This window comes from Vespa velutina, chromosome 2 (genome assembly GCF_912470025.1).
Source record: "Vespa velutina chromosome 2, iVesVel2.1, whole genome shotgun sequence".
Lineage (NCBI taxonomy): Eukaryota > Metazoa > Arthropoda > Insecta > Hymenoptera > Vespidae > Vespa > Vespa velutina.
The window spans coordinates 15,627,547-15,655,001 of record NC_062189.1 but is presented as its reverse complement, the minus strand read 5'-3'; the positions used below and the strand labels follow the sequence as shown (position 1 = coordinate 15,655,001).

General features: G+C 33.4%; 1 protein-coding gene across 10 annotated transcripts in view; it reads left to right on the top strand.

The window, feature by feature from the left end:
• The window catches only part of LOC124946645 (protein timeless homolog), a 177,787-nt gene that overhangs the window by 12,797 nt on the left and 137,535 nt on the right, over positions 1–27,455 (top strand). For all 10 annotated transcript variants that reach the window (XR_007100149.1, XR_007100148.1, XR_007100146.1 and 7 more), the window contains one exon: positions 3,449–3,546. Coding sequence is in view for 1 of the 10 variants with exons in the window: in XM_047487613.1 (XP_047343569.1) it covers positions 3,449–3,546 (98 nt within the window). In the remaining 9 variants the exon portion in view is untranslated. The remainder of the gene's footprint in view (positions 1–3,448; positions 3,547–27,455) is intronic.

Below are 27,455 nucleotides of genomic sequence, written 5' to 3'. Positions count from 1 at the left end.
ATATCGTAATTGTATCATCTCGCGAGATGATTAAATTTTTTTTTCCTCTCATATATATATATATATATTGCTTATTAGGTATTTACTTGTGCATTTTATATGAAATATTTTTTTCTTTTTTTTTTTCTTTTTACATTGTCATTGACTCAATTATAATGTCGTTGCATTCGATATCAAACGATATTTATCGTGCATACGTAAAAGATTAGATGAGATCGCTTGTTTCTATTTCACTTGCTTCGTACATTGTGAAAATAAAGACTCGGAAAATCGTGGCGGAAAGAGTAACAGTAGCGTAAGAATTTTCCTTGGTACAAAATGGATGTATCCTCGAGGCAAATCTGATGTCGCGTCTTTATCCTTGATTCACGTCTCTCTGACTTTTTCCTTTTTCCACGATGCTTTCATTTCGACTTTCGGTATATTTCTTGGTATAAGACGTCTCGTCTCGTCTCTTATCTTTCATTATTTTCCTTTTCCTTTTTCTTTCCTATTTTTTTTTTCCCTAGTTTCTCTGTTTCTGTGTTTCTCTCTCTCTCTCTTTCTCTCTCTCTCTCTCTCTCTCATTCTCTCTTTCTCTATCTCTCTTTCTCCGTTTCTCTTTCTTTTACACCTTTTTTTTTTCTTTTTCTTTTTTTTTATTTTTTATTAAAATTCAAGCCGAGTGAAATTCTCTAGGAGAGCCATCTCCACTAGCAAGCAGAGAGCGCGTCAGGGTTAAGAGTGCTCCGCCATTAACTATACCCTTTTACAGAGACTTCTACCAAGATGTGATTTTACCTTTGTCCTCAAGTCACGTACGCAGACTTTCACCTTTCTCTCGATGTTCCTTCGCTCTCACAGGAATAGAAGCTTCCTAAAACGGTACGACATCTCTCTCAGCTTTTATGGAATTGCAATGTCTCCCACTCTTTCTTTTCTTTTCATTTTCTCTTTCAATCTTCATTCTTTCTCTTTCTCTCTCTCTCTCTCTCTTTTTCTCTTTCTCTATCTCTCTATCTCTCTTCTTTCGTTTACTGATTTTTATTAGAAATGATCGATTGCTTTCTTCTTATCTGTGGTGAAAAGAATTGGGGAGAGGTTGTATTTGATAACCTTCACGAATAACTTCAAAATATTTTTAACGAAATCGTTGTGATTTTCTTGAAATTGAATATTTATTATATATCGATTCTTTCTACTGCGAAAATAAAGAAGCAGATAGAAAAGAAAAAGAGAAAGAGAGAGAAAGAGAAAATGCGAGAAAAAGAGAATAGGAGATGCAATGAAATCTTGATGTGAGCGATCGCCTTAGTGTCGAACGACAAGCTTCTCCATAAATTCGAGGAGATGCTCACGTAAGGTAAATTGCAACTGCATCCCTTTTTCAAAAAGAAAGATTCTCCTTCCTTATTCTCCTTGTTTTCTCTATCTTAATATTTAGTTAAATTTTCTCTCTCTATTTATTTATTTAACGATTACAATTTTAAAACATTCGAAGCCTTGATATTAATTTACAATTATCTCATTTTGAAATATTAACACTTAAATTGCGTTTAAATATTATTTGTATATTTTAGAGTAAGATTTTATCATACTGCTAATCATCGAATAAACATCTTATTAATATTGACGATTGAAAAAGAAAGATGATTTTTTATGATAATTATTTTCGATAAAAAAAAAAAAAAAAAAAAAAAAAAAAAAAAAGAAAAAAAACGGTTTTCTTTTTTTATACGTGTAATCCAAATATTTTTGGTGTTAATCAAAACAAGTGACACTTTAGTGAAAATAATGTATCAAAAGAAAGGTAACACTACAGTCAATGAAAGCTCCAATAGTGTCAAGATGAAAAAAGAAAAGAAAAGAAGTTGAGGGGTTAAAGCAGCATCAGGAATGCGAGAATGTCCGAGGGTGCGATTCTCGGAGGGTGCGAACCACTCGACTCGTAAGGAGTTGGACCTTGGTGTAGATCGTGGCAATGTTCACGGGACCTTTCACGTATGCTCTGGGCTTCTCTAACCTTCGAATTTCCTACTTTCGGGCTGCAAACATTTCTGCTCGGAAGATAACGAAAGTCGTGTGCGTTAAATGGCTTACGCTCTATTTGATCGTCTAACCACTACTTCGTATTAAGCGAGAACTCATGCCACCTGATTATCTTCTTCTTCCGTATTTGCTTCGAACACGTATTCGTAGATTATATATATATATACATATATACACATACACGTATACGTATAAGATCTCTATTATACTGTCAAGAATTTAGTTTCAGTATTCGTAGAATATAAGAGAGAAAGGAGAAATTGAAAATTTATTCTCGTACAAGTTCGATCAATTTTTTGTGAGAAATAAAAAATAAAAGCTTAACAATAATTATAAAAAAAAAAAAAAAGTAGAGAAGGATCTTAAGAAAAAGTATTGATCTTTTATAAATATTTTTTATAGTACGAAAAAAAAAAATAATGCTTATGCTAGATATCAGAATTTGGTTCTCGCTGATAATATATAACAATGCATTAACATGTATATTCAGAGTCGATACATTCGTGAATTATGTAGGTATAGGTGTACATATATATATATATATATATATATATATATATATATGTATATATGTTGTATGTATATATTTGTATCTATATATAGTATATGTATATAGATGCACGTGTCGCCCAAATGCATTGTAATTTATTCAAATGAATGTATGTAACGCCCTATCAATCACGTATCAGACGTGTATTAGAGATGCAATTAGATCGTAGCAAATTAACACAAATAATTGTATTATCGATAACGTATGATGTTTAAACTAAGTACATACATGTACCTTTGTAAGTTATATATTTATCATCGACTTCGTCGTTAAATAATATACTATATGAACTGTTTCTTTTTTTTTTGTCTATATGTATATATATATTATAATTATTAATACATAACGCGTATATTGAAATTCTTCTATGCGGAGTGAAACGTATGCACGACTGATTGCAAGTTATCATAAACTAATTCGAACAATTATACATATCCGTTTAACCAAAAGGTGCGATGAAGTGTAATCGAACGTTGAATGAGCATATAGTAAGTCAATTATTTGGTAACCGCTTGTTATTAACGGCATTTATGCATATAACGATGAATGGTAATATGCTTGGTATGCCACGATTTTAACTACGCGGTGCATTCCGAATATCGATGGTTAGAAAATGGCGACATTTGTTACAAATTAATATATGACTATGAAATCGAATAATTTAGGAGGATAATTAAAGGGTACGATATTCTTCGTGCTTCACAATAAATATATTAATTCCTTCTATCGAGAATCTTCAGAAATTTTCAATGTTATTAAAAAGTATGTACATAAAGATTTATTAATATAAAATCAGACGAAATGTCATGCACTTATCGTCTTATTTGTAAAAGAAGATGCTTGAGTAAATGTAGCAAAATTATATTACAGAGAAGTCTGGCCGGAGAACGACTCCTTTGGAAGGGCTGATATACCGCCGGAGGAAGAATTTCTAGCACTCCGCGAAATCTTCTTTGCAGATCTCGGTGGTGAGTAGTTTTTACAAAATTAACATATTCGAGCTGGTTGAAAGCTTCGAGTTGCTTTCATATATTGCATTAGCATTTTAATTCCTTGATTTCTCGGCTACCTCATAAACTGTGAGTTCTACGAAACTTCTATTTCTCCCTTTCCCTATCTTTCTATCTCCTAATGATTATTATAAAAAAAAAAAAAAAAAAAAAAAAAAAAAAAAATTAACTACTTCGTAGTTTCCATTTGGCCGTATCGATGTCTTAAGTTAAAAAATTGAAAATAAAGAAAATTTGTTTCTATATCTCACAAATACATTGATTTTTAACACTCTGATTGGCCAAATTGACATTGAAATAAAGATATAGAACAGAAGAAAATTAGAATGAGAATAAGGAACATTTATGGCGATTAAATTAAAAGAAAAAGAAGAAGAAGAAGAAAAAGAGAAAGAGAAAAAAGGAAAATGAGACCAGTGAGGTAGAGACGATTTCTTTGGACGTTTCGTTTACGATAGAGTAAAAATGTCTACCTTCGCCTCATTTAATACTTTTTTTCCGTACCAAGGGTATTATCGCTATAACTTGGGTTTATAGTGAAAATTATGTGCTCCGCACACGTAGTAGTCTCTTGAGAAAAAAGCACTGTCGGTGTTTCAGTTATCGTTAATCGTACGAGGATCTGAAAGGTAGAAGTAATTTTTACATTAATACTATAAATTAGATCTAATTTAACAGATTTCAAGGAAAAATTATTAAACTAATTTTCTATCCCTCGCGTTTTTTCGTTGATGTTTCGACGTCCCTTTGATCAGAACAAAAGGTACGTAAATTAATTTTAATTATTATTTAATGAATTGTATGATCAAAGAGTACAATCTATTTCGTTTGTTAGAAGTTAAAGTCAAAATCGAGACTTTATTTTTCCCAAAGACATTAAATTCTGCAAAATATATAAATAGCTGATTTTATTCGTGGGAGCTTTCGCAGTAACAGTGTGTAATAACCGGGACATATATCATGAGACAAAATTTAATTAAACGCGCCGCTGGTATTTATTTCACACTTCTAATTTATGTACGAATAACTACGTCCTTTCTCGTTCGGCATTTATCTCCGTTTTATTATATCTATACGGTCGTACAATGGACCGGTCCCATTCTAAATATTTTCATCTTTTCTAAAATTGCCTTTGTCATATGGTACACGCATACGCATACACATATACCGATTTATTATGACCAGAGGACATTTTTGATCCTCAATACGCAATAATTTTTCATGTTATTCACAAATATTCTACCTATCCTGACTATTCTATATTATTTATTATCTCTTGTTTGTTTTTAACGATAGAGCGGCACGTAAAATGATCCGATTCTTGTTCTAGTAGGTACATCCTCGAACAACAAGATAAGAACATTACGTAATATAAGAATTGCTCGTTAAGCATTAATGATTTCCTATGTAAATATATGAATCGACGTAGCGTATAAAAAGATATTGCCTTGTGATTTTCGTGGTTATTATATTAGTAAATTCAAAAAGAAATATCATTAGAGTAACGAGGCTGCGATCATAGCTATCATATTTCCATACTTGCTAGTGATTTCTTTATCGATTGTCGTTAATAATAATTCAATAATATAAGAAACATATATATGTATATATATATATATATATATATATATATATATGTATGTATTACATATACAATATATATAATTATCAATTGATATTTATTTCAAATGTTCTATATTCAATAGAATAAACTTGTTCACAAATTTTCATTATATTACCTTTTTCTTTTTATTATTCGATCTTAAAGCCTAAAGATAAAAGAGCATATAGATGATTTCGAGTGCGTTCGTCAATTAGCCATAGTTTATCTTTTTACCACACTCATAATTTCTCGTTTACATGGATTGCGGCATCGCGTTTACTTTCTTTTCATCTTCCCTTTCTCACGAATGTCGTCACGATAAAAAATGGTTACGATGTTATGAATTACAACTCGTACTCCTCTTACTCCTCTTGTTCTTTCTTTCGTTTTCTCTTCGTTTTCTCTCCCTCGGATAGCTCGCGCTAACGATGCTTTCTCTCTCTCTCTCTCTCTCTCTCTCTCTTTCTCTCTCTCTCTCTTTCTCTCTATCTTTCTTTCTTTATCTCTGTTTTCTTCTATCGCTTGACGCGTAACTACGACTACATCGCTAGCATAAATCGGTTCGGTCTGTGTAGGTGCCAGTGAAACGGTGAAGTCGTTAAATGTTAATCCCTCTTTTATATCTTACGGCTAGTTCGCGTCACTGGCAGCTACCGTTCTGTCCGGGCAACATGGAGTTTATTTAAAACAACTCTGGTGACATCCAGAGAGTTTTATTTTATGACGTAAGCAGTTCATCGTATCATTCGTTATCAAAAATCTTACAATTAATTAATTTAATTTTTTTATCTTTATATTATTTTAATATTATGAATTTATAAGAGATAGATATTTAATACTATTTATAAAAAGAAAAGAAAGAAAAAGTAACGAGAAGAAAATCTAAAGAAAAAACGATAAAGAAATTAATCACGGTGGAACATTTCTTTTTGTTTTATTTCACTTTCTCCCTCTCTCTCTCTCTCTCTCTCTCTTTTTTTCACTTCGCATCCATTCTTTAGACGGTTTTACCAGGCGAAGTAAATGTTTTTCATTAATCTTTCGCAACTCGTTCCCTTCATTGTCGACGCGTAGATTCGTAATTTGGTCGACTTACACTGGCTGAATCGGTAAATTCGTTAGTACAGTTTGTGGTTTACACGCTGCGTTTCATCATACCAGTCTGCGGCGCTATATTTGTGACCTCCTACATACCTCCCCGAAAGCTTTGTGAGTCTAATTACGAAACACACATGATACACATCGCGAACATGTTACCTCCGTCTAGTCTCTTTACGTTCTCTTCCATCCCCTTTGCTTTGCGTTATTCCTTTCATTTTGATATGTCTCTTTGTATCTATTCTTTTTCTTTCTTCTTTTTTATTCCCCTTCTCTTGTATATTTTACTTTATTGAAATATCTGCGAATCCGACTCACATATTAGATACTTACCGAATAAATTGTTGAAATAATAAATATCCTACATAAATTCAATATTTATTGATTTAAATTATACTAATTTATAAGTACAATATTAAACGTTCGTTCGGTGTTCATTAATGAGTACTAATGTTTTGTGGTTAAATTCATAAAGTGTCTAATTATAGTATTTATAATATTTAGCTTAATTATAGTATTTAACAAATCGTTACAACTATTTCCCATATGACGTTTACTTATTTAACTATTTACTTTAGAAGTTAACTATTTAGATCAGAAATTATACTTCCTCTGTTCTCTCGAAATGGTTAATGATTGTATCATTAATTTTTTGGTTCGTATGAAGTAAAGACTTATAATGGAATCTATAAGTACAAATAATACGATAAGAAGGATTAAGAATAATTCGTCAGACGTTTTTTTCATCTAACTATTATTATAATATATAATTCTATATAGTCTTTTATGGCGAATTCTAGATAGTCAAACTTATAGCGGAGTAGAGTATTTTCGTTTCTTTTTCGTTCTTCGAAAAGCTCTTTATTTATTCACGTCCACCGAGAGTACAGAGAAACTCATACATATATACGAAATATACCCATTTCATCGGATTCGTTCCTGCAGGCGCCAGAAACAGCAATGGTGTTTCTGAGAGGAGTGGAAAAGGGCGAAGGAAGATGTGCTTCAGTTTGCTTGCGATTTTTTTCTTTCTTTCTTTATCCTCTTCTTTCTTTTTTACCTCCCGGCTACGATTCTAACTTGTTAGTCCGAATACGTGACGAATGAGGAGGAATAGCGGAGGAATAAAAAAGAGAGAGAAAGAGAGAGAGAGAGAGAGAAAGAAAGTAATAGAAGAAAGATATAGATTAGAAAAGGAACGGTGGAGAAGAATAAAAAAGTCTTCTAAGCTTCTTTCACTTGGAAGGTCGAAGGTTTGACGAATGAAGACCGAATTGGAAGTCTAACCAATTGTGGAGTCAGACCAAGAAAAATTTGCATCCCTCTTTTTCTTTCTCTCTCTCTCTTTCACTCAACGACGAGCGATCGTCCTCATATGTCTGAAGGCTCTACTTCATCCTTCTTTTTCTCATCCCTCTTTTTCTTCTTCCACGGATTTCTGAAACCGCGCTCCATAACTTAACACTTTAGACGGAAACTTGCGGTTCATCCTTGTCGTCTCTCCCTCCTTCTTCTTATCCTCCTCCTCCTCCTCCTCCTCCTCCTCCTCCTCCTCCTTCTCCTTCTCCTTCTCTTTTTATCTCCCCTTCTTTCCTATTCGTGAATGTATACGCATTCGTACGCAGAACGCGCCGAAAGGCGATATTCTATGCGCTGGAACTTCCTCAAATGGTGTGCGGATGAAAATAGGGTGTGCTCCCTTTCAAATAACCTTACTTATTTGTTTACCCACTCGTCGATTTTTCTTCTACTTTGTCCTTCCATACCCTCCTAATGCTTTCAAAGCGTTCCTAGGAACGAACGTGCAAGTTTTACACTTCATGAAAGTACTTTTCTTCGAATTCCTGTAAGTGACACTTGCCTTTTTTATTTCTTACGATGGATCAGACGAGACGATTTATATTTCCAGATTGAAATTAAACGTTACATGTCGTTTAATGTTATATATTCCTTGTAAAAATATGCATAGAGAATAAAAGTGACAGAGAATTTTAATCTTAACATACGTATACACACACACACACATATATATATATATATATATATATATATATATATGTTATTTAAATTTCTACGTATGTAAATGATTTATGTCTGAATACTAAAATACGTTCTCTACGATCTCACCGAACCGTATGAAGGCCAAATGTTATGTATCCCACACAGACTCTCGTTGTTTACATTCGAGTATATATATTTGTATGACAGAACACGTTTCAGTAAATTGTTATCCTGTATATTGTTGTATTCAATATATATATTCTTTCTTTTGATTTCACGATACAGAATCATTGACTAATGTTATCTTCTTTGTTTCTTTTTTTTCTTTTCTTTTCTTTTCTTTTCTTTTCTTTTCTTTTCTTTTCTTTTATTTATGAAATATTGCGACTTCATAATAAAAATAATATAGTAACGTACTTATATACATATATCATTACTATTTTTACATTCTTGAGAGATAAAGGAAATGTAGTGTCTCCAGAGAAAAGGTATCTAATCGTGTACGGAACTTTTATAATTGGTTCTACCTTACCGCGAAAACCGTTGTTATGAGTGAACTCCGTAAAAACTTTTCCTACTAATTTTACCAGTCGACGATGGTTATAATGTAAAAAAATAAGAATGAATGGTACTTTCGAGAAAAAGAAAAAGAAATAGAAAAAGAACTGGACGTATGAGATAATAAACGTCGCGTAAAAATCGATATCAACAAATATGTATAATCATCGTAAATAAATTTATGAAAGAGTGTAAAAGTAAGTTTAAAAATGATGTCCACGTATCGTTTAAGTAAAATGAAATGGATACGTTTTGTCGTGAATTTCTCGTCACGATTTTATCCTTGCTTTTTCAAGCGCTATAACGAAACAATCACGTTTACCACTCACGTTTATAACTTGGCCTTCCGTTCCTATGCTTTTACGTCGCTTAAGCGTATCCTTTTCGTTTTCAGGATAAAACAAGTAGCAACTACTTTGATATTCGTACGAACAAACTTTTTTCTTTCATTGTAGAAAGTTTCCTTTTTTGTTTGTTCCGTACGATGCAATAATGGAAGGAACAATGATGATCGGATCGAAAACAGTTTTGTCTCCAGATTCTTGGAGCGTAGTAAATGGCAGAATTTACATCCAACGTTTGCTCGAACGATCACGACCATACGTTTGTCTTCTATGTTTATATCTTTCCTTTTCCTTGATCTATCCTTTCTCTCGCTCTTTGCCTTTATTGTCTATCTCCGTCTTCGTCGTTCTTCTTCGAGCATCGGCCAGGAAGTTTATCCGAACCCGACGCGCCAATTTAGACGGAATCGCCGGCACGTTCGCTTTCCTTCCATCAAATTGCGACTCGCTATGGCTTTCCTACGATTCCAGGACAAACCAATTCGACGTTCTGCCACCGAAGCAAGCAACCCTTCGCCTTCGATATCCACGGAGCTTCGCCGCTAAAATATGGACGTTCGAAGGATCTCGCGAATCCTAACCGTTTTGTCACGATCGCAGCCTTCTGATTCCAGAACTTCTCCTCGCTTCCTTTACCCTCCCTCCTCCCTCCCTCCTTACCCCCGACCCCTTTATTTCTCCGTTTCTATCTCCTTTGGTTATATCTTCGTAGATCGTCGCTCGTTTCGAACTCGAACGAAAATCAAATCGTGCTCGTGCGCTCGATTTCATTTGGATAGTTATTTTTTTTTTTCCCTGACGATCAAAATTGGTTTCTTCTTTCATATATATCTATATATACGAAGTATATATATATATATACGTAGATACATATATAAATAATATATATATATATATATATATATATATATATATATTCTTTTTTTCTTTTTTCCTTTTCTTCTTTCATTTTATTCCAAAATAATAATAAACAAATTTCAAGAGAAAATATATAAAATAATTCGACACCCTCTATAGAAAGAGTTCAGTATTATGTAAGAAGAGAGTTTAAGGCCTTGATAAAGACGCGGTAGTGCTTGTAGGTACGTGCTTTTAAAGATATCACGAAGTTTAGGGTATTTCCTTCGCAGTAGGCAGAAAAGCATGACTTTTAAAGAGCCCTTCACAAGATATTTATCGTTGTTCAAGTATCGAGCAGAAAAGCCGAACATTAGCCTTCCTCTTTTCCGGCCTCTTCTTTTCCTTCCTTGCGTCTCGGCAACGATACGATGGCTCTTTCAGTAACGATGAGTAACCATTAACGTGCAAAGGACCTTTCGACTATTCCTCTCTCTCTTTCTCTCTCTTCTTCTCCCTCTTCGTTTTCTTTCCTTTTCACAGTTTATCCCTTTCGCTGTTTCGCCGCACGTCGAATCTTCTTCCCTTCTCTCTTTCTCTCTCTCTCTCTCTCTCCCCCTCCCTCTCCATTTCTCTTCGTTTCTCATTTCCACGTGAAATTCTCGTCTTCTACGCACACACGCACATGCGCGCACACATACACACACACACACACATATATATATACATACAGAGAAAAAGAGAGAGAGAGACCCTCGTTCTCTTTCCAAGCGAATAAACCGGAGAAGTGAGAGTCGACCATTTAAAAGAGAGACATTCAGCGAGTTCAAGTACACACTCTTACTGGTGCTATCAGAACTCGTTATAAGGTATACAAATGGTACGCAGGACTCTTTGAGTGAGTGCTTGCCCAGCAGGTCTCACCGTATCTAAAGCTTTCCCTGATGTTCTTCCCTTGTCGGTAGTTTATTAACTTATCGAAGTTTAAATTTCTTTGAAATGAATCTGTACATTGAAAAATACCAAATTTCGAATCGATTGATGTTATCGGTCGACGTATGTACATAATGTTTCAATTTTTCTTTTTTTTTTTTTTCTTTTTTTTTCTTTTTTTTTTTTTTTTTTTCTTTTTTTCTTTTCAGGTTTATTGATTTTTCATTCGATTACACTCTCGCCGGAAATATTTATTTTTCGTTGGTTTGTCGTTGATTCACGATTTTGATTACTGATTCGGATTGTTTCGATTATTTTGTATTCAGTTGAAATCAATGAAAACATTGAATTATTTCAAATGAGTAGAACTTTTATCTTACAAATGTCATTGCAATAACCAATTGTCATAGGCATTTGCAAATAGCTTCGACCCAAGCGGTCACGATTATTAATACGAAGGTAGTCTGTTTTTTAAAAAATGTATAAACAAAGCGCGCTCGAGAAAAAATAGAAGAATAATAATGAGTAAGCGTGGTCGCTTCTGTGCTGCTAAGATTAAAAAGAGAAAGAAAAAGAAAGAAGAAGAAGAAGAAGAAGAGGAGGAGTAGGTGGAGAAGGAGCAGGATGAGGAGGAGGAAGAAGAGAGAAAGCTCAAGGTCAAGCGCGAAGCTTTTCAACGATGCACGTTCTCTCACAACCCTTTTTATTTTTCTTCCTTTTCGACTGCGAAGAGAAAACGCAAAAGCTTCTTACTGCCTGAGTAGTCTCCTTTTTCTTTTATTTTTTTTTTTTTTTTTTCTTTTTTTTTTTTTTTTTTTCTTATTTTTTCCTTTCTTTTTTTTTTTTTTTTTTTTTTTTTTTTTTTTCTTTTTTTTTTTTTTCTTTTTTTTTTCTTTTTTTTTTTTTTAAACTTGCACGTCTGCTTCTCGTCTGTGTTCATGGATGCACGCGGCTTCGGTAAAATAATAATGCATTTGCGACTTGCGTAGAAATTGAATAACAGTCGCGCTTGAATAATACAGATATGTAAATGGAGGTTGGTACAGGGTTGATACGGGGTTGGGTACGAGGTGCCGGAAACGTAGACGGGATCATTTATATTGTATCCGTGCCGTCGTTTTCTCCTATCTCTACCGACTGCGTTTCAACCTTGCTTTCCTCCCTTTCTCCCTTTCTCCCTTTCTCCCCCCCCTCTCTCTCTCTTTCTTTCTCTCTTTCTCTCTCTTTATACTTTGTTCTGTGTTCGTTCTACGCTCGTCCGCCTAGTTTTAGCGTCCCTTCTCTTTCCTTCCTTCTATGTATATGTACTTTTGTCTCTTTCTCTCTTTCGATTTTTCCATTCGGAACCATTTCATTCTGTACCTATTCCAAAAGGTCTCGCTCATCTTCCTCTCAAGATCTCCCTTTCTCTTATTAGATTTTTCATGTATGCGACTTGATTCTCTCTCTCTCTCTCTATCTCTTTTTCTCTCTTTCTATATTTCTCTTTCTCTTTCTTTATCGTTGATAAGCGTTACCTCTTCCAGCTGTCTCTCTTTCTATTTCTTTCGATCTTATGTACATTTTTCATTTCTCTTCTCTCTCTCTCTCTCTCTCTCTCTCTGCCTGTCTGTCTGTCTGTCTGTCTCTCTCCTTGTTTCTTTTACCCTTTTCAATTCTGTTTCTTGTCTCATGCGATTATAACGTCACTAAAGTATTATTTCTTCGTTATAATTACCATCATTTTCTGAATTTCGTGGATTTTCAAGAACCCCATCGCTTTGGCGTTCCCTCATTTCAAAACAATACCATGGCAGAGGGATGGATTTTCCAAAATCCTTGTTTTGTCGAGAACCCAGTGAATTCATCGAAATGATTTTACTTGGCATACTTCAATGAGGGTAACACGAGTATAGAGTACAGCTACGATTTTACCTTAACCCGGATTAGAGAAATATACCTATTCCAAACGACCGAATGACTTTAGTACGATGTTCTAAATCTACCCTCCAGCGGTATAAATTATTTCATTCTCTCAGGGTTACTAAATGTATATTTCAATAATAGTTAATTTAATAGGAAGAGGTTTATAATATCAGATTTAATGAATTATTCTAATGTAAAATTGTTCGTGAATAATGTAAAATAGGTAGAGATAGGAAGGGGAATGGGAAAGGAGAGAAAAGAAGAAAAAAAAGAAATATCATAAGAAGCTAATAAAAAGAAATGATATATTTTATGAAAATGTAACCCTTTTCGTGTTTGCTTCTTTGCTAATGAGAGAGAAAGATCTCTCTTAAGCTTTCTTATCTCTTTCGTTTATGTGTCCATATGTGTGTATACACGCGCATACGCGCGTACGTGTAAAAGACGTCGGATCGGACGTTGCGATTTGCTGCATTTAACTCGCAAAAGAGAAAGAGAAAGAGAGAGATAAAGTGAGAAAGTGGGAGAGAAAAAGAAAGAGGAGCTTTGCCTTTAGGGGATGGTCTTTGTTCTTGAAGATCTTACACAAATGCAAGTTAATCCGATTTGTGCTACATTCGAAATATAATCGGAGCTTTCTCGAGAATGTGTAAGTGTGAACGTACACGACTACATCGGCCGGAAGTCCTTCTTCAAGTTTAATAACGGTTTTCCGGTTTTCATCGAGGTTATTTGATCGCAACGAAATTTAAGCCGACCACCAACCATCGTTTCGTTCTCATTGCATTCTTTTTGGTTCCTTTTTAAAGCTCCTCACGGATAAAAAAAAAAGTTCTTTCATTGGATTTTCCTTTCTCGGTTATGCCATTTCGAAGTATTCTCTTTTATTATTTTACATATAGATGCATTTATTACATTACACTGATCTCCCATGATATTGCTTTTCCACTGACTATGGATCTACATTTTTATCCTTTATGAAATCGGAAAGTCGAGGATTTAATATTGCAAATTGTCATTAAACTGGCTGACGTTATTTTATTCGTTTGTTCGTGTATTAATACTTATTTGCATACTAATGTTTGAAAAATAGTTTTTCCAGATGTTTTACCTTGATAATAACACCATAAACTCGTTTTATTTTATTTACCGTGTTATTACAATGAAATAGAGATGATCGAAAAAGGAGAAAGAAAAAAAATAAAATAAAATAAAAATGTTCAGCTCCGCGATGACTCTATAACCAATTAACGTTTTTATGGCCTCTAGAAGAAACTTGTTTTATCGTAGTAGTCATTAGCAGGTACGCTTTGCACGGCTATATTCATGCAAATTAAATCGATCCTTCTAACGGCTGGTTAACTATAAAATACGCTAAGGAATTTGATTACATCGTCTTGTTACAGAATCGTCCATGGAAACATTACATGTATATTGAGATTTTTCCTTCGGAAATGTTGCTTTCTACATTCTCTTTTTTTTTCCCTTTCTTTTTTTATTTCTTTCCTTTTTTTTATTTCTTTCTTTTCTTTTTTGATCTCCTTGAGAATCTCGAATGATCGGACCGGATAAGGGGATGCGAACGAACGGCTCTTATCGTTTGTGCATTATCTAGATCGAAAGATAAAGGGAATTTGATGCATCTCTTCAGACGGAATGGATTTGCATGAGAGATGTCGTTTTCTAGGAAAATGGATTTTCTTCTGAGGGAGGGCTAACTTGAATAATTATCCAAACGTTTTGCTCAAATGTGAGGTTAACAAATCTTTAGAGTTAGCAAATAAATTATTTAGAAAAAGTGAACGAGGAAGAAGAAATGATGATTTCTTATATTATTTATTTCATATGATAGATTCGTCTGATCAATAACATATAAGCTGTGGATATACAACTTGAAGTAGGGAAACTAACGTATTGTATTGAGATATCTTCTTCGTTTTGAATGAACTCGCATAGAGTAGAATGTTAGTACTCCATCGTATCGGAGTCAAAGGAAGTAGCAGCGACAAGCAAGCCTTAATGACTTCTCGACGACACAATTAGGTTCTCGCGAAACGACGTGAGATAAATTTAAATGCATATTTGGAGTATAGCGAGACTAGCCGAAGGGAAAAAAGAAATAGGAATAAAAAGAGTAGTAAATGAAAATAGAAAGAGAGAAAGGGGGGAGAGAGAGAGAGAGAGAGAGAGAGACGAGGAAGAAGAGGGAAGATCAACTTCTCTTGATATGAGAATGAAATAGCTCTTTCCTTTTTTTTTTTTTTCTTTTTTTTTTCTTTTTTTTCTCCTTTTTTTTATCACGATCCAGCGTGTCTCTTAATAAAAGCAAAGTGTAAGGGTAGATAGATGTGCAAGTGTGACACGATGCGGCCATGTCCTCGGCGATCTATACCGAAAACGAAATTACGTTTCAGAGAGATAATGCATGCCTTTCCGAGCACGGACAACGTTAACGTTCCTCTCAAACGACATTTCCACAGTTAATGACGTACTACCGGGACGTCATTCGATCCTCAAAAAAATTACTTTTCGTCTCGAGCGTTCACGAATACGTTCCTATCTATTGGAACCGACGACCTCTATCGGATCGAAATCGTGCCACGAATCGAAAGAACCTCTTTACTTCGTCAGCTGCTCCCATTTTCTTTTCTTTTTTTTCTTTTTTTTTTCTTTTTCATCTTATCAAGATAGTAAATTACTGCGGCCTCCAATTACCTAACGTTAATTAAGGGAATATTTATTTATTTTCGTAATTATTTCTTTCGTAATGCGACATAGTCTCAAATATCCTATCATCGATCTTTTCTCAGATTGCTTGTCGCGCTTGTCCTATACTTATTGTTAACCTAAATTGCATCGTACTTATGAACGGCGATATGTATTGTCCTGTTTCTTTTTTTTTTTTTTTTGTTTTTTTTTTGTTTCTCTTTTTTTCTTCTTTTTCTTCTTCGACTTTATAATATTTTATCCAACGCTGTTACGCTGACCTACATACGAGCTGAAACGTCAGTTTGTTTTAACTACAGCGAGATCTTTTTTATTTTTATTTTTTTCTTCATTTCTTCTTTTCTTTTATCTTTATTCGCTCTTAACCTCAATCCTTCTTTCGCGTTTTCTTTTCGATTTGTCTGATTTTGTTTCATTCTCTTTCTCTCTCTCTCTCTCTCTCTCTCCCTCTTTTTTTTTTGTTTGAATTCAAGCTAATTCACGTTAATTAATTTTAATCTCTTTTCTTAATGTTTCCCAAAAGTCTTTATCTCAATTTGTCTGTACATTGCGGATTAAATGATATATCATATAATACTTAATGGTTCGAAATATATAATTTCATGTTAGACAATATTTCTTATGTATGACAAGACACATTTCTCTCATTTTGAGAATCGTGCTCGCTTAATGTACGAAACGATCTATGAGAGGTACACGTCGTTTTAAACTCCGTATCTTCGCCAATATTTGCCAAAGAATTTGACTCTTCCGAGAGCCATAATGCTGCTCTCCCATGTAAGTGACCGCCGATGTTAATTTATAGGCGGAATAACGACTTTCCGATCCTGGATACTTGCCATAACGCGGCGAGGCTGTATCGAAAGGGCTGGGGTGGTTTTACTGCGTCGAATAAATTTCAGGAAAGTACTTGCTCTGATTCATAAAGTAAGAAATCTGCTAGCCGAATTCTTCATCATATATTTTCTACCGTTCGAAATACATAGTTTATTTTTTTCAAGCATAGAAAAAAGTTTAGATACTATATCTTCGAAATCCAACATTATTGAAATTATATATTTCTTTGAGAAAAAAAATTGTCTCAACAATGTTTGCGTTCTCGTTAAATTTTAGTTGCTTTTTCTTTCTTTTTTTTTTTTTTTTTTTTCTTTCTTTCTTCTCTTTTCTTTCCCTTTTTTTTTTCTAATTTTGATGGAACAAATTTTCAACGAAGGTTTGATCGCATGAGTGCAGAAAGTGAATAGAAATGATACCGACGTTTCTTCCTTTTTTTTTTCGATTCGGTTTTACAGGCAGAAAGGAATTGGGATTTTTTGAAAGCCTAAAAGCTTCAGAGTCAGCTTGTTACGTCGACAATCACTGATACGCTCGATGTGACAGAAAATCAATGATGTCTTATCAATAAGTAGAGATCCCGTTTCCAGTTTTTCTTTGTTTACATTCTTTTTTCTTTCTCTCCTTTTTTCTTTTTTTTTTTTTTAATCTCACATTACACTATGCAATTTTCGTATTAAAATATATCGATTGATCTACTTAAAAAAAAAGAAAAAATGAAAATATCTATGAGCTTGATATCTCGAAAGAGATGATAATAATTTTTTGATAATCAAAATATTTTGCATTTTCGGATTAAACAATTTTTATGACGTTTTATCGAAAGCAATTATTATAGTTACAGATGGCGTATCTTCTGTATATTTATATATATATATATATACGTACGCATGTAATACGACGTCATCTACACGTTTTAAGTTTAAAAGGAACTTCGGGAAAAAAGACTACGAGAGTATAAGCTTAAAATGAAAGGATAGAGAGAGAGAGAGAGAGAGAGAGAGAGAGAGAGAGAGAGGGAGAGAGACTGGCGTAATAAAAGTTTCAAAGCGAGACAGGTACCGGTAGTAACTACTATATTAATAGTAACGCGTACTGTTTCTCCCACGGCATTTCTCTCATACAATCTACGGAAAGTACATAGTACCTGTGTTTCATAGGTATATATGCTTTCGAGGTATTAGAAAATTTATCACGCTTCCGTACCGGTCGAGCTTCTCTATCTATCGAGTAGCTGAATACGTTTTCTCTGACGCCATTAACATAATTTCCCTCGTCCCTTTTCCGGATGAAAGCAAACCGGTGAACGTTAAGTTGAAGTTTCTCTTCTTTAATGTCATGGCTTATCGGGATCATCGATTACAGAGAACGGATCCTAACGAAGTCGTTCGAGGTACGACGAGTCATTTCCTCCACTGCTTTCACTGAAATTGTATGTAAATTAAAAGAAAAGAGGGAGCTGGGGGTTGGCTTGTAAAAAAAAAGAAAAAAAAATGTTATTGCGGTCTCTCCTTCTTTCTTTTTCTTCCTTTCTTTTTTTTTTTTTTTTTTTCTTTTTCCCTTTCTCTTTGGCTCCCTCTCGAAAAGAAAATAGCAAGGATGAGCAGAGACGAGAACGTCGAGATTGAACGAGCGACTTAGAGAGTCTGTGAGGAGTCGAGGATCGTACTGGGATGAAACGGACGAAAAAAACCTAGACTGGAGAAAAGAGGGGAAGGGTCATTTTGGGTTAGATTTGGCTAGATAATCCATCTTAGTTGGAAGAGAAGAAGAGGGCTTGTCCTTTTTTGTGTCGAAGAAATGCCCGGGCATAATAATTTCATACTTTTAGTCGAGACACGCTATCTCCTTCTCTCTTCCTCATTGATCCTTACACATAAACACACACGCACACACACATATATAAAAGCTCACTTCTTGCCCCTCTATGTGTCTCTCTTTCACCCCGGAGTAAATCCACCCTATTTCGCGACAGCTCTGCACTTTCACTGCCGACGATCTAACCCCTCATTGCTAACGCGAATCCCAGGGATATAATCGAGTTCTCAGGCGCGGAGAGACCTGCTCCAACGTTGATAATATTTCTGAAATCTTGTAGGAAGGGTGGACCGTAGTTTCCCTTCTCTTTTCTATTCTTTCGATCATTCATGTAACTACGATGTATGGCAATGAAAACTATGACAACGACAACGACGAAAGGAACGATTACATCCGACGTGATAATTTCATTTCATACGAATCAATTTTCTTTTTCGTTTTCAAGGGAAGTATATCATAGGCGAATAAATGTGAACGTTAATCGAAGTATCGTGAAGATTCTCTTGTATTCTTCGTGGGATAATTAATGGCACATATACTTAATTGATTAGAATTCTCTTATCATCCTCAGTCGTGGTTTTGAACGAACATATCGACGAAGTAATACTTGTGATGAATTAAAAATTAATATTAACTTTTATCAAGCAACAAATGTGTGTGTGTGTGTGTGTGTTTGTATACATGTAGTTATGTATGTATGTATAATATTATAATTGAAGGTTCTTTTCCAAATTATCATCTCTAACGTTTTAACGAACGTTGTAAGGAAAGGATAATTTCGAGAAGTTAATGAGGTCCGTCCAATTGAAAACTCGTCCCTTCTTTCTTCGTTCGTTCTTCTTTTTAATAAGCCTTGCTGAAGTAGAAGCTTCAGCTGTTATTAATCATTGATAAGGAAACCGATTAAGAAACGCAAACTGGTTAAAATTGGAAAGTTAGTACAAAGAAATCTGTTTTCCTTGAAATAAATACGCTTCAGAAATATTCTCTTTTGGTTTCTACCAAACGATGAGTGTTTGAAAGGGAAATGGGAAATTAAGGGGAAGAAGTACTTATAGAAAAGAGGAAGAGGAGGATAGAATGAAATAGAAGAAGAGAAAGTGAGGTTCTTCGATGGAGGGTTATAATTACGTTGTTAATAAACCTTAAGGGAAACTCGTCGGACCTTAGCCAGATCTTTCGATGCTTCTCGTATTCCAAGTTTCTGACATTCTTCAGATCGCATGCCTGTTTGAAACGGCTTCATCCAATTAAGTTTAAAAGCGGCACTCGATCGATCGAAGAAATTGAATTACTGATTCCGACATCATCGTTCATTCGCTGTAATTACTTCGGCGCTTATTTAACTTCAAGGTGGATCTAGGAAGCATCGGAATCTATGTATGGCCTTATAAGCGTAAGCATGTACTCATACATATAGACACATACATATGCACGTACGCGCGCGCGGATACATACTTGGCCAATGCATATTCGCATACTAGTTCGTTCTTACGTATGTATGGACACGTCGACATAGTCAGCTCTCTGAAATTTCTCCATCGTGATTGCGTTTGTTGCAAGCACCTGCGTAATCCTGGCAATCTTCATCTCTCCCTCCCTCCTCTCCCTCTTTCCCTGCTTCCAACAGTCAGCTTCGCAACACCCTACGTATAACCTACCTCCTTGTATCGCCTGAACCAATTATCTCTCCTACCTTTGATGTTGTCCAGCTTCCGTATAGGTGTTTGCGACAAACAGCGCGAGTCGACATGATAAAGGAATATTCTCGTAGATTTATCGAATACGTGTGAGCACGCTGATTGAGTTATTTAATGCGACGTCTTACGTTTTTTTTTTTATTATTCCAAAGGGATGATTCTTTTTTTTTTGTCCTTTTCTTTTCTTTTTTTTTTTCTTCTTTTCTTTTGTTTAAATTATTTTGACATTAGAGGGTGGGGGGAGAGAGAGAGAGAGAGAGAGAGAGAGAGAGACAGAGAATGGAAAAAGGAAAGGAGATACGTTGAAATAGAGAGATATTTTCAATAAGCATAAGTCATAAAGAGGAAAATAAAACAAAAAAAAAAAAATAAATAAAAGAGATTTCCTTTGAAAATCGTAAATATTCGATTGAAAGAAATATCTTCTCTGTGAGCTATCATGCCAAAGTGGGAATAATTCTATGTCTAATGAAAAACGAGTAGAAGATATATATATATATATATATATATATATATATATATATATATATATGTATATATGAAGGAAAAAGAATTCAATTCAATTATTGGATCATAGAAGAGATCGAAGGAATCGTATTATAAAAGAAATTACAAAAGTAATTGCGACTGTCACGCAATTTCAACCACAAAATGATTGCTTAAAGGAATTCGAAAGGTAGTTCATAAGATTCGATAAAAAGGATAAATTAATTTTCTCCGTCAAAAGCCTAATATAATTTGATCAGTTTATCCAATCATCCAAGCTTTTGTATACCAAACTGAACCTTGGATAGTTGCCGATAGAAATCACAAGGCTGTTGAAGGGGTTCTTCTTCTTTCTTCCTTTTCTTTTTTCCTTTTCTTTTTTTTCCTTTTTTCTTTTTTTCTTTCTTTCTTTCTTTCTTTTTTTTTTTTTCAACTTTAATCCGATTCTCTGTTCGGAAACATCGTAAAGACCAAGTTTCCAAAGGAGGATAGCTTAAAATGAGAAACACGAGGAAGTTATGAAGTCTCGGATGAAGGTCCGTCGACTCGCGTTAACGCTTCTTTAAGAAAGTTCGAAAAGCAAGTCAGAATCTCGTAATTCATAATTCCTACGGGTATTTATCGTTCGTTGTGTGGAGGCAAAAAGTGTCTACTGACTTTAAAGTTTAATGATGTGCTCTTCCGATAATGACTTTCAACCGTAGAATTTCTTCTCTTCAAAGAACTCACGCATACGTACAAACAACCATAAACTATTACAGAGAGTGAGAAAGCGAGAGAGAGAAAGAGAGAGAAAGAGAGAGAGAGAGAGAGAGAGAGAGAGAGAGAGAGAGAGAGAGAGAGAGAGAATAATAAGTTAAATGCCAAGATTTTTCATCATTGTAAAATGATTTCTCTATAAAGAAAGTTTTAAAAATCGATGTTATATAAGGGGACATAAGTTCGCGGAGAAAAATGTTACGGAACAATTTTATTCCATACGAGCCATAGGTACGGCGATGCAATAAACGATATCCGTTAGCTTTCTTTTTCCTCCAAAGTAAAATGTTCATGGGCTAGCTCCCTTTGACATCGTCCAGGCAAAACGAAAAGATAAGAGTTGTCGGATCCTAAGAAAACTCCCTCCCCCTGTCTATTTCCTTCTTTTTCTTTCTCTCTTTCCTATAACATACTTATATTTTTTTTTCCTTCTTTTTTCTTTTTTATCTCCTTTTCTTTTTCTTTATCATCTTATTTGGAAGATATAATATCACAAAAAGAATATCCATACTTTTGATCTTAGTAAACTATTAATTTTTTATGGAACATAAACTTCTCCCCGTATTGTTATTGTCGTAAATATCGAGAACGGATTTAAATTCGCAATTTTGACTGTTTTCACATGATAGAAGAATTTTCTAGGGAAATGGCCGATTAATTTCTATCAGATTTCTTTTTCACTCTTTCCTACCTGACGTCTACCTATTCCATGTAGAAATTCTGACGGTAACGAAGCCGACACGAAGGGTAGAGATGGCAACGATCGCGAGACTAGCATAGAGAAGAGGGAAAAGGGAATGCTTTTGTGCCTTCTATTCGATGTCATTGTCTTTTTGTTTCTCGCTTGTTTCGCTTCGCTCTAAATGGTGCGAAAGATTTATTAATAATCTACTGCGTAGGTGTGCTTGTATGTAGATGTGTGCGCACGGTAGAGCGACGTCGATTAAACTTGCGCGCATCGTGCGAGTATTTTCTCTCTTTCCCTCTTCTACCAGCGACTTCGTATAGGTGTTCTTCGAAAAGTCGACTCTCTCTCTCTCTCTCTCTCTCTCTCTCTCTTTCGTTTCCTCTGTTTCTCTCGTGACATGTCATGCGGCGTGGCGCGCCAACGAAAATTTCATTTAGCCCAAGTCCTTCCGCTTTCAGACGTTTCATTTGCCGCATTCGCCGAGCAAATTAAATGGGATCGATAGCTTCACTCGACCATTTCGCGATGACGAAAGCTCGAATCTCTCGTCAACTGCAATTCATAGTTTCCAAGGAAAATGATAAAGATTCCGTTAATATTCTCTAATCCCTTTACGTCCGATTGGTTTATCAAAAGAGAAAATATTTAAATAATCATTATCGAAAATAATAATGAGGAATATATGTACTTATTCCATTTTCTTTTTTCAATTATTTAGTAATTATATGATACTTCCTTTCTATGTTATTTATTAAAATGTATTCATATATATATATATATATATATATTCTAATGATTTCGTCATTGTTGAAATTATCAGATTAATTACAAAAAGACATTTTATATCAAATATTCTCTAAAGCTTTCGTATGTTCGCCAATATTTTTTTCATCATACAATTTTTCATGTAATAAATTTATAAATGGTTTGTATTTAAACGATTTATTCGCTTTTCGCAATAATTCAAAGAATATGGAACAATATAAAAAATGTTCTTTACGATCTTGAAGATCTAGCGATTTTTCGTTCTCAATGGTCGCATAAAGTTTTCTTTTGTTTCAATATTCCATACTTCTAAACTTTATGGCTTGTTTGTAGCGCAAAGTTATTGAAACCAAGGGAGCTCAATTACGGTTAACCGACTTGTACCTCCTATCGTTAAATTGTCGTTTAGCCGATCCAGCCTCCGTTCTGTCATATACGACGTTTGTTTTACGAGCCACGGAGAGAAGCTGCGTCGATGTCTTTGCGAAACTTTACCGTGACTCGCTGTCTAATTAAAGGCAGCGACGCTGACAGACGGCGATTAGAACATGTCACGAAGTTAATTAATTTTAAACGGTTTTCCTCGTTACGTCGAATTTTACGATTTAATCTTGTTCAAAATTAATACGATAGGCTAATTATCAATGTATATTTGCTTATACGTTCGAAAGTTATAAATGAAAAATAGAATAAAAAAAAAAAAAAACAAGAAAAAAGAAATTAGAAAACGGAAATCGTAATATAATAATAATAATAATAATAATAATAATAATAATAATAATCTGAATATAAGATTTTTGATTTAAACGTTTATCTATAAATCTTCATATTTCTCCATTTCAATTAACATGATAGTTCCCGCTTTTGTTTGTACATATCTATTTACGGGTATTACCTCTAATGCGTTACAAAGCAACTGCATTTTCATGCGATTCACGGAGAACGTGTATGCTAGTTCTATGAGTGAAATCGAACGTATTACATATACATATATACATACATACATATATATATATATATACATACATTTTCTACATACGTGGACGAAACAAGAGACGTTGCAACTTAATTCGTATAGTTCTCAATACTACCTTATGTGCTCCCATAATAACAATAATGTGTACCTTTCTCACCGACCAACTTTATATTTTCTACGTACTTAATGAACTACGGTCATTTGTCCAACATGGAGCCGAAGTTACGATCATTTTACAATGTCAACTTCTCCGTGCGTAATTACGTGGTTAATTACAGTACCAAAAAGTACAACCGTCGAGAAAACAATTCTTTAATTCTCATTGTGCGAATTTAATTTTTTTTAAATTAATTTCATTGTTAATTATCTAACAATATGAATCTTGTTTAGCCATTTTCTTTTTTTTTCACATTTTCACTAAATTTATCGATATCAATCCTATGAACTTTGTTTAAATGTTAAAATGAACAACTCGTGGAATCATAAATTCATTAAATTAATGTGAAAAAATAAAGTTATACCTTATTAGAGACAATGACGGGTAGCTAATTAGTCGCTATACATCAGCGTCTAACTTGTTAAAGGATCATGATTGGCGGAGTTCACCACATTGTTTCTTGCATTAGCTTTTATCTTATTCTCATTCACTTTTACTCTTCGACGGTCTAGAGTACAAAGTGGGTAGCAAACAAGGGGTGAATTCTTTAGCTTGGAATAATAAGCTGCGTTAATATTTGCTTCGTTCTCAAACGATAAATCCACGAATATTTTACGGTTCCCTTGAGACTATATGGGGGTTCATTGTCCGTTACGTTAATAACTTAAATCTCTCAGATCTTTCGAAGAACCAACGTACAAAGGGATACGTCTACAATTCGATAAGATTATTTATATACATATATATATATATATATATATACATATATATATATTTAGAAATTTGTTATAATATTATATCTCGATACAAAGATATCAAATTCATAGATTTATTACGTTCGAACTATATTATTTGTGATTATTTTAACTCAATAATTATATTTCATCTGTTGTGAAATCTCATTAATTTAATGCACATATTTTAATTATTAGTAAACCTATTGAAGATAAATTTTCTAATGCAAAACGTATTATAATGATCTTTTACAATAATCATTCTTTAATATTATTTGGTTTATGAACGAAAGAATTTTCTCTATATAAATTCTACTTGTTACGTGGTTACTATAACGATAGTAGAAGCTATTCAAACAAGCCACCATACTTAAATTGGCGAAGCAGGCGCTCTTGATGTGAGGCAGGTCATTTTGATTTCGCTTATTATGGTAATAATTGCGAATCTCTTCTCTGTAATTGTCGAGCGATAAACAGAAACGGCAAACGACGTGGGATTTGCTAAAGTAAAGTTACTTCTTTTCTCTGTTTATCTTTTAAATTTTTAAGTAAAGTCCAAGTATACGATAATGTAAGTATTATTGTTAATCTGCAAATGAAATTAAAATCTTTTCTCTTCTATTTTTTTTTTCTTTCTTTATCTTTTTTCTTTAAAAAGATTTTTTTATATTACACATTTTTTAAAACTTTATTATAAATATATTAAATTCTTAAATATTTATACACATCTATAGGGAATATAAGTTTTATCGAATAGAAAAAAATTAGGAAAAAAAAAAAAAATTAAATGACTTTCATTGTAATAAATCGTTTCTTAGATTCGATATATTGATTTTTTCGTTAACGTTTTGTAACTTTTTAATACAAATCCTTTGATTTTTTAATGAAAGGTAACTTAAAATCCAAAGCTAAGCGAATTAATATTTAACGCTGTCAAATTCGAGAAATGAAAATTATGAAAGTTTAATATGTATAGTTGTACGAACTGATCAATGAAATTCACATGATTATAAAATTATTAAAGATCGATATATCGCATAATAAATTTAATTTCGAAGATAAATTTTTTCCTCGATAATAATTTTCTTCATTTTGTTAGATCAAATCAATTTATCGCTCTAATAATATATAGTATACGTACATGTAATCGTTAAACTACGATGTATAATCAAAAGAGAGAAAGAATTCAATGCATTCGAATAATCATAGCTACGGTATGTTCCATGCAACAAAACAATTGTGTATGCAATAATAAATTCAAGGTGTACAGAATCAGAGCGTCGAGAGTATGGTTACCGTTTCAATCTCCACGGTATGTGTAGAATTTGTGGAATGATCATTATTGTGTTCTCTCTTTTCCTTCCTTCTCTCTTATCGTCCATCTCTATCTGTCCTTCTCATATTTCTCATTTCTCGTATTTTTTGTTTCTTTTTTGTTTTTTTTTTGTTTTTTCTTTTTTTTTTTTTTGTTCTTTAACTATCGTCGATTATACGTTAAACGGTTTCTATAAAATGATACATTATATTAATGACAAAAAAAAAAAAAAAAAAAAAAAAAAAAAAAAAAAACGTGAAATTGTCAAAATATTGCTTATTAAAGTAATTATAGATTAAAAATGATATTTTGAAGGGAAATGTGGATAGATCTTTAATTATCAATGATCAAGAGTTTTGCCTATTAAACGTTTCCGTTTATAATTCGCTCAGTAATAAGTCAACATATACTTGGTCCCAAGTCTCTTGAGTCTCGCTATCCTTGATTAACTTGCTCGAGTAATCAGCTTGAGAGATGAAAATTCTTGGTAACAGAACGAGCAAATTGATGTATCATTAGAGACATGCATCTCGTTAGTGCCAAGTTACATTTTCAAAAGAAACCCAATATCCTACTTGTAAATTTGATTTGTCAAACCTTAATCTACTCTCTAAGTTATATCAAATATTCCGTTACGATTGTACAAATGACTAACTATATATTTTCTAAATTACAATTTCAACTAATTCTTCTTCTAACGGTACTTCCTTGGATTATAATTATATTCAGTTTATTAAAATATTAAGGTAAATATTAAAGGTCAATGACAAAATATTGTTTTGAAAGACACGTCGTTTTACATTAAAGTTCGTTTTGATTGAGGAACGAAGAAGGAAAGAAAAAATGATTACAGGATAGGACTAACTTTTTTTTTTTTTGTAAAAGCGACTCGAGACATTTTCATGGCGATCAATTTCAATTAACCAACGGCCGTATAGCGGCATTAGCACGCCCAAGAATATGCCTAAACGCCTACCTACATAATTGATGCGTTCGTTATCATCCCCCTTGTCGTCATTCAAAGCGTGACAGTTCAGGGGTTATTTTCACATAAATAATGATACCAATTAGCAGCTTCAGCTACTCCGCAGTAGCAATCAGTTAACGCAGTCAATTATTTCTTGATACGATAGGGAGAAAAGCTCTTTCTCTTGCAAAATGCGATATAAAATACATATATGTATATGTATAGTAAATCAAAGAAATATTCATGTGTATGTATATACAAGTATTCAAAAATTCTAGTTATGTTTATAACTTAAAGAAGTTAATAAAAAAAGAAAAAAATGTTAGAAATGCTTTTTATATTTTTTATTGTTGTTGGAACAAAAATTCTTCATATCATTAATCTTAATATTATCAAATTACCATATTAACAATATTAATTAATAGATTAATTTTAATCTTAATCTCTAACTAATTTTATTTTTAATATCGTAGTAAAAATATCGGAGTTCTTTATGTGATTTAGAAAAAGTAATTCAATTCGAAATATTGTCCGAATATTTCTCTGATTCATTGTATGTTTTTTCTTTTTTTTTTTTTTGTTTTTTTTTTGTTTTTTTTTTTTTTTTTTTTGGAATAATCCTGTTGACATTTGATATTAATTTTATATACATATACCTAACG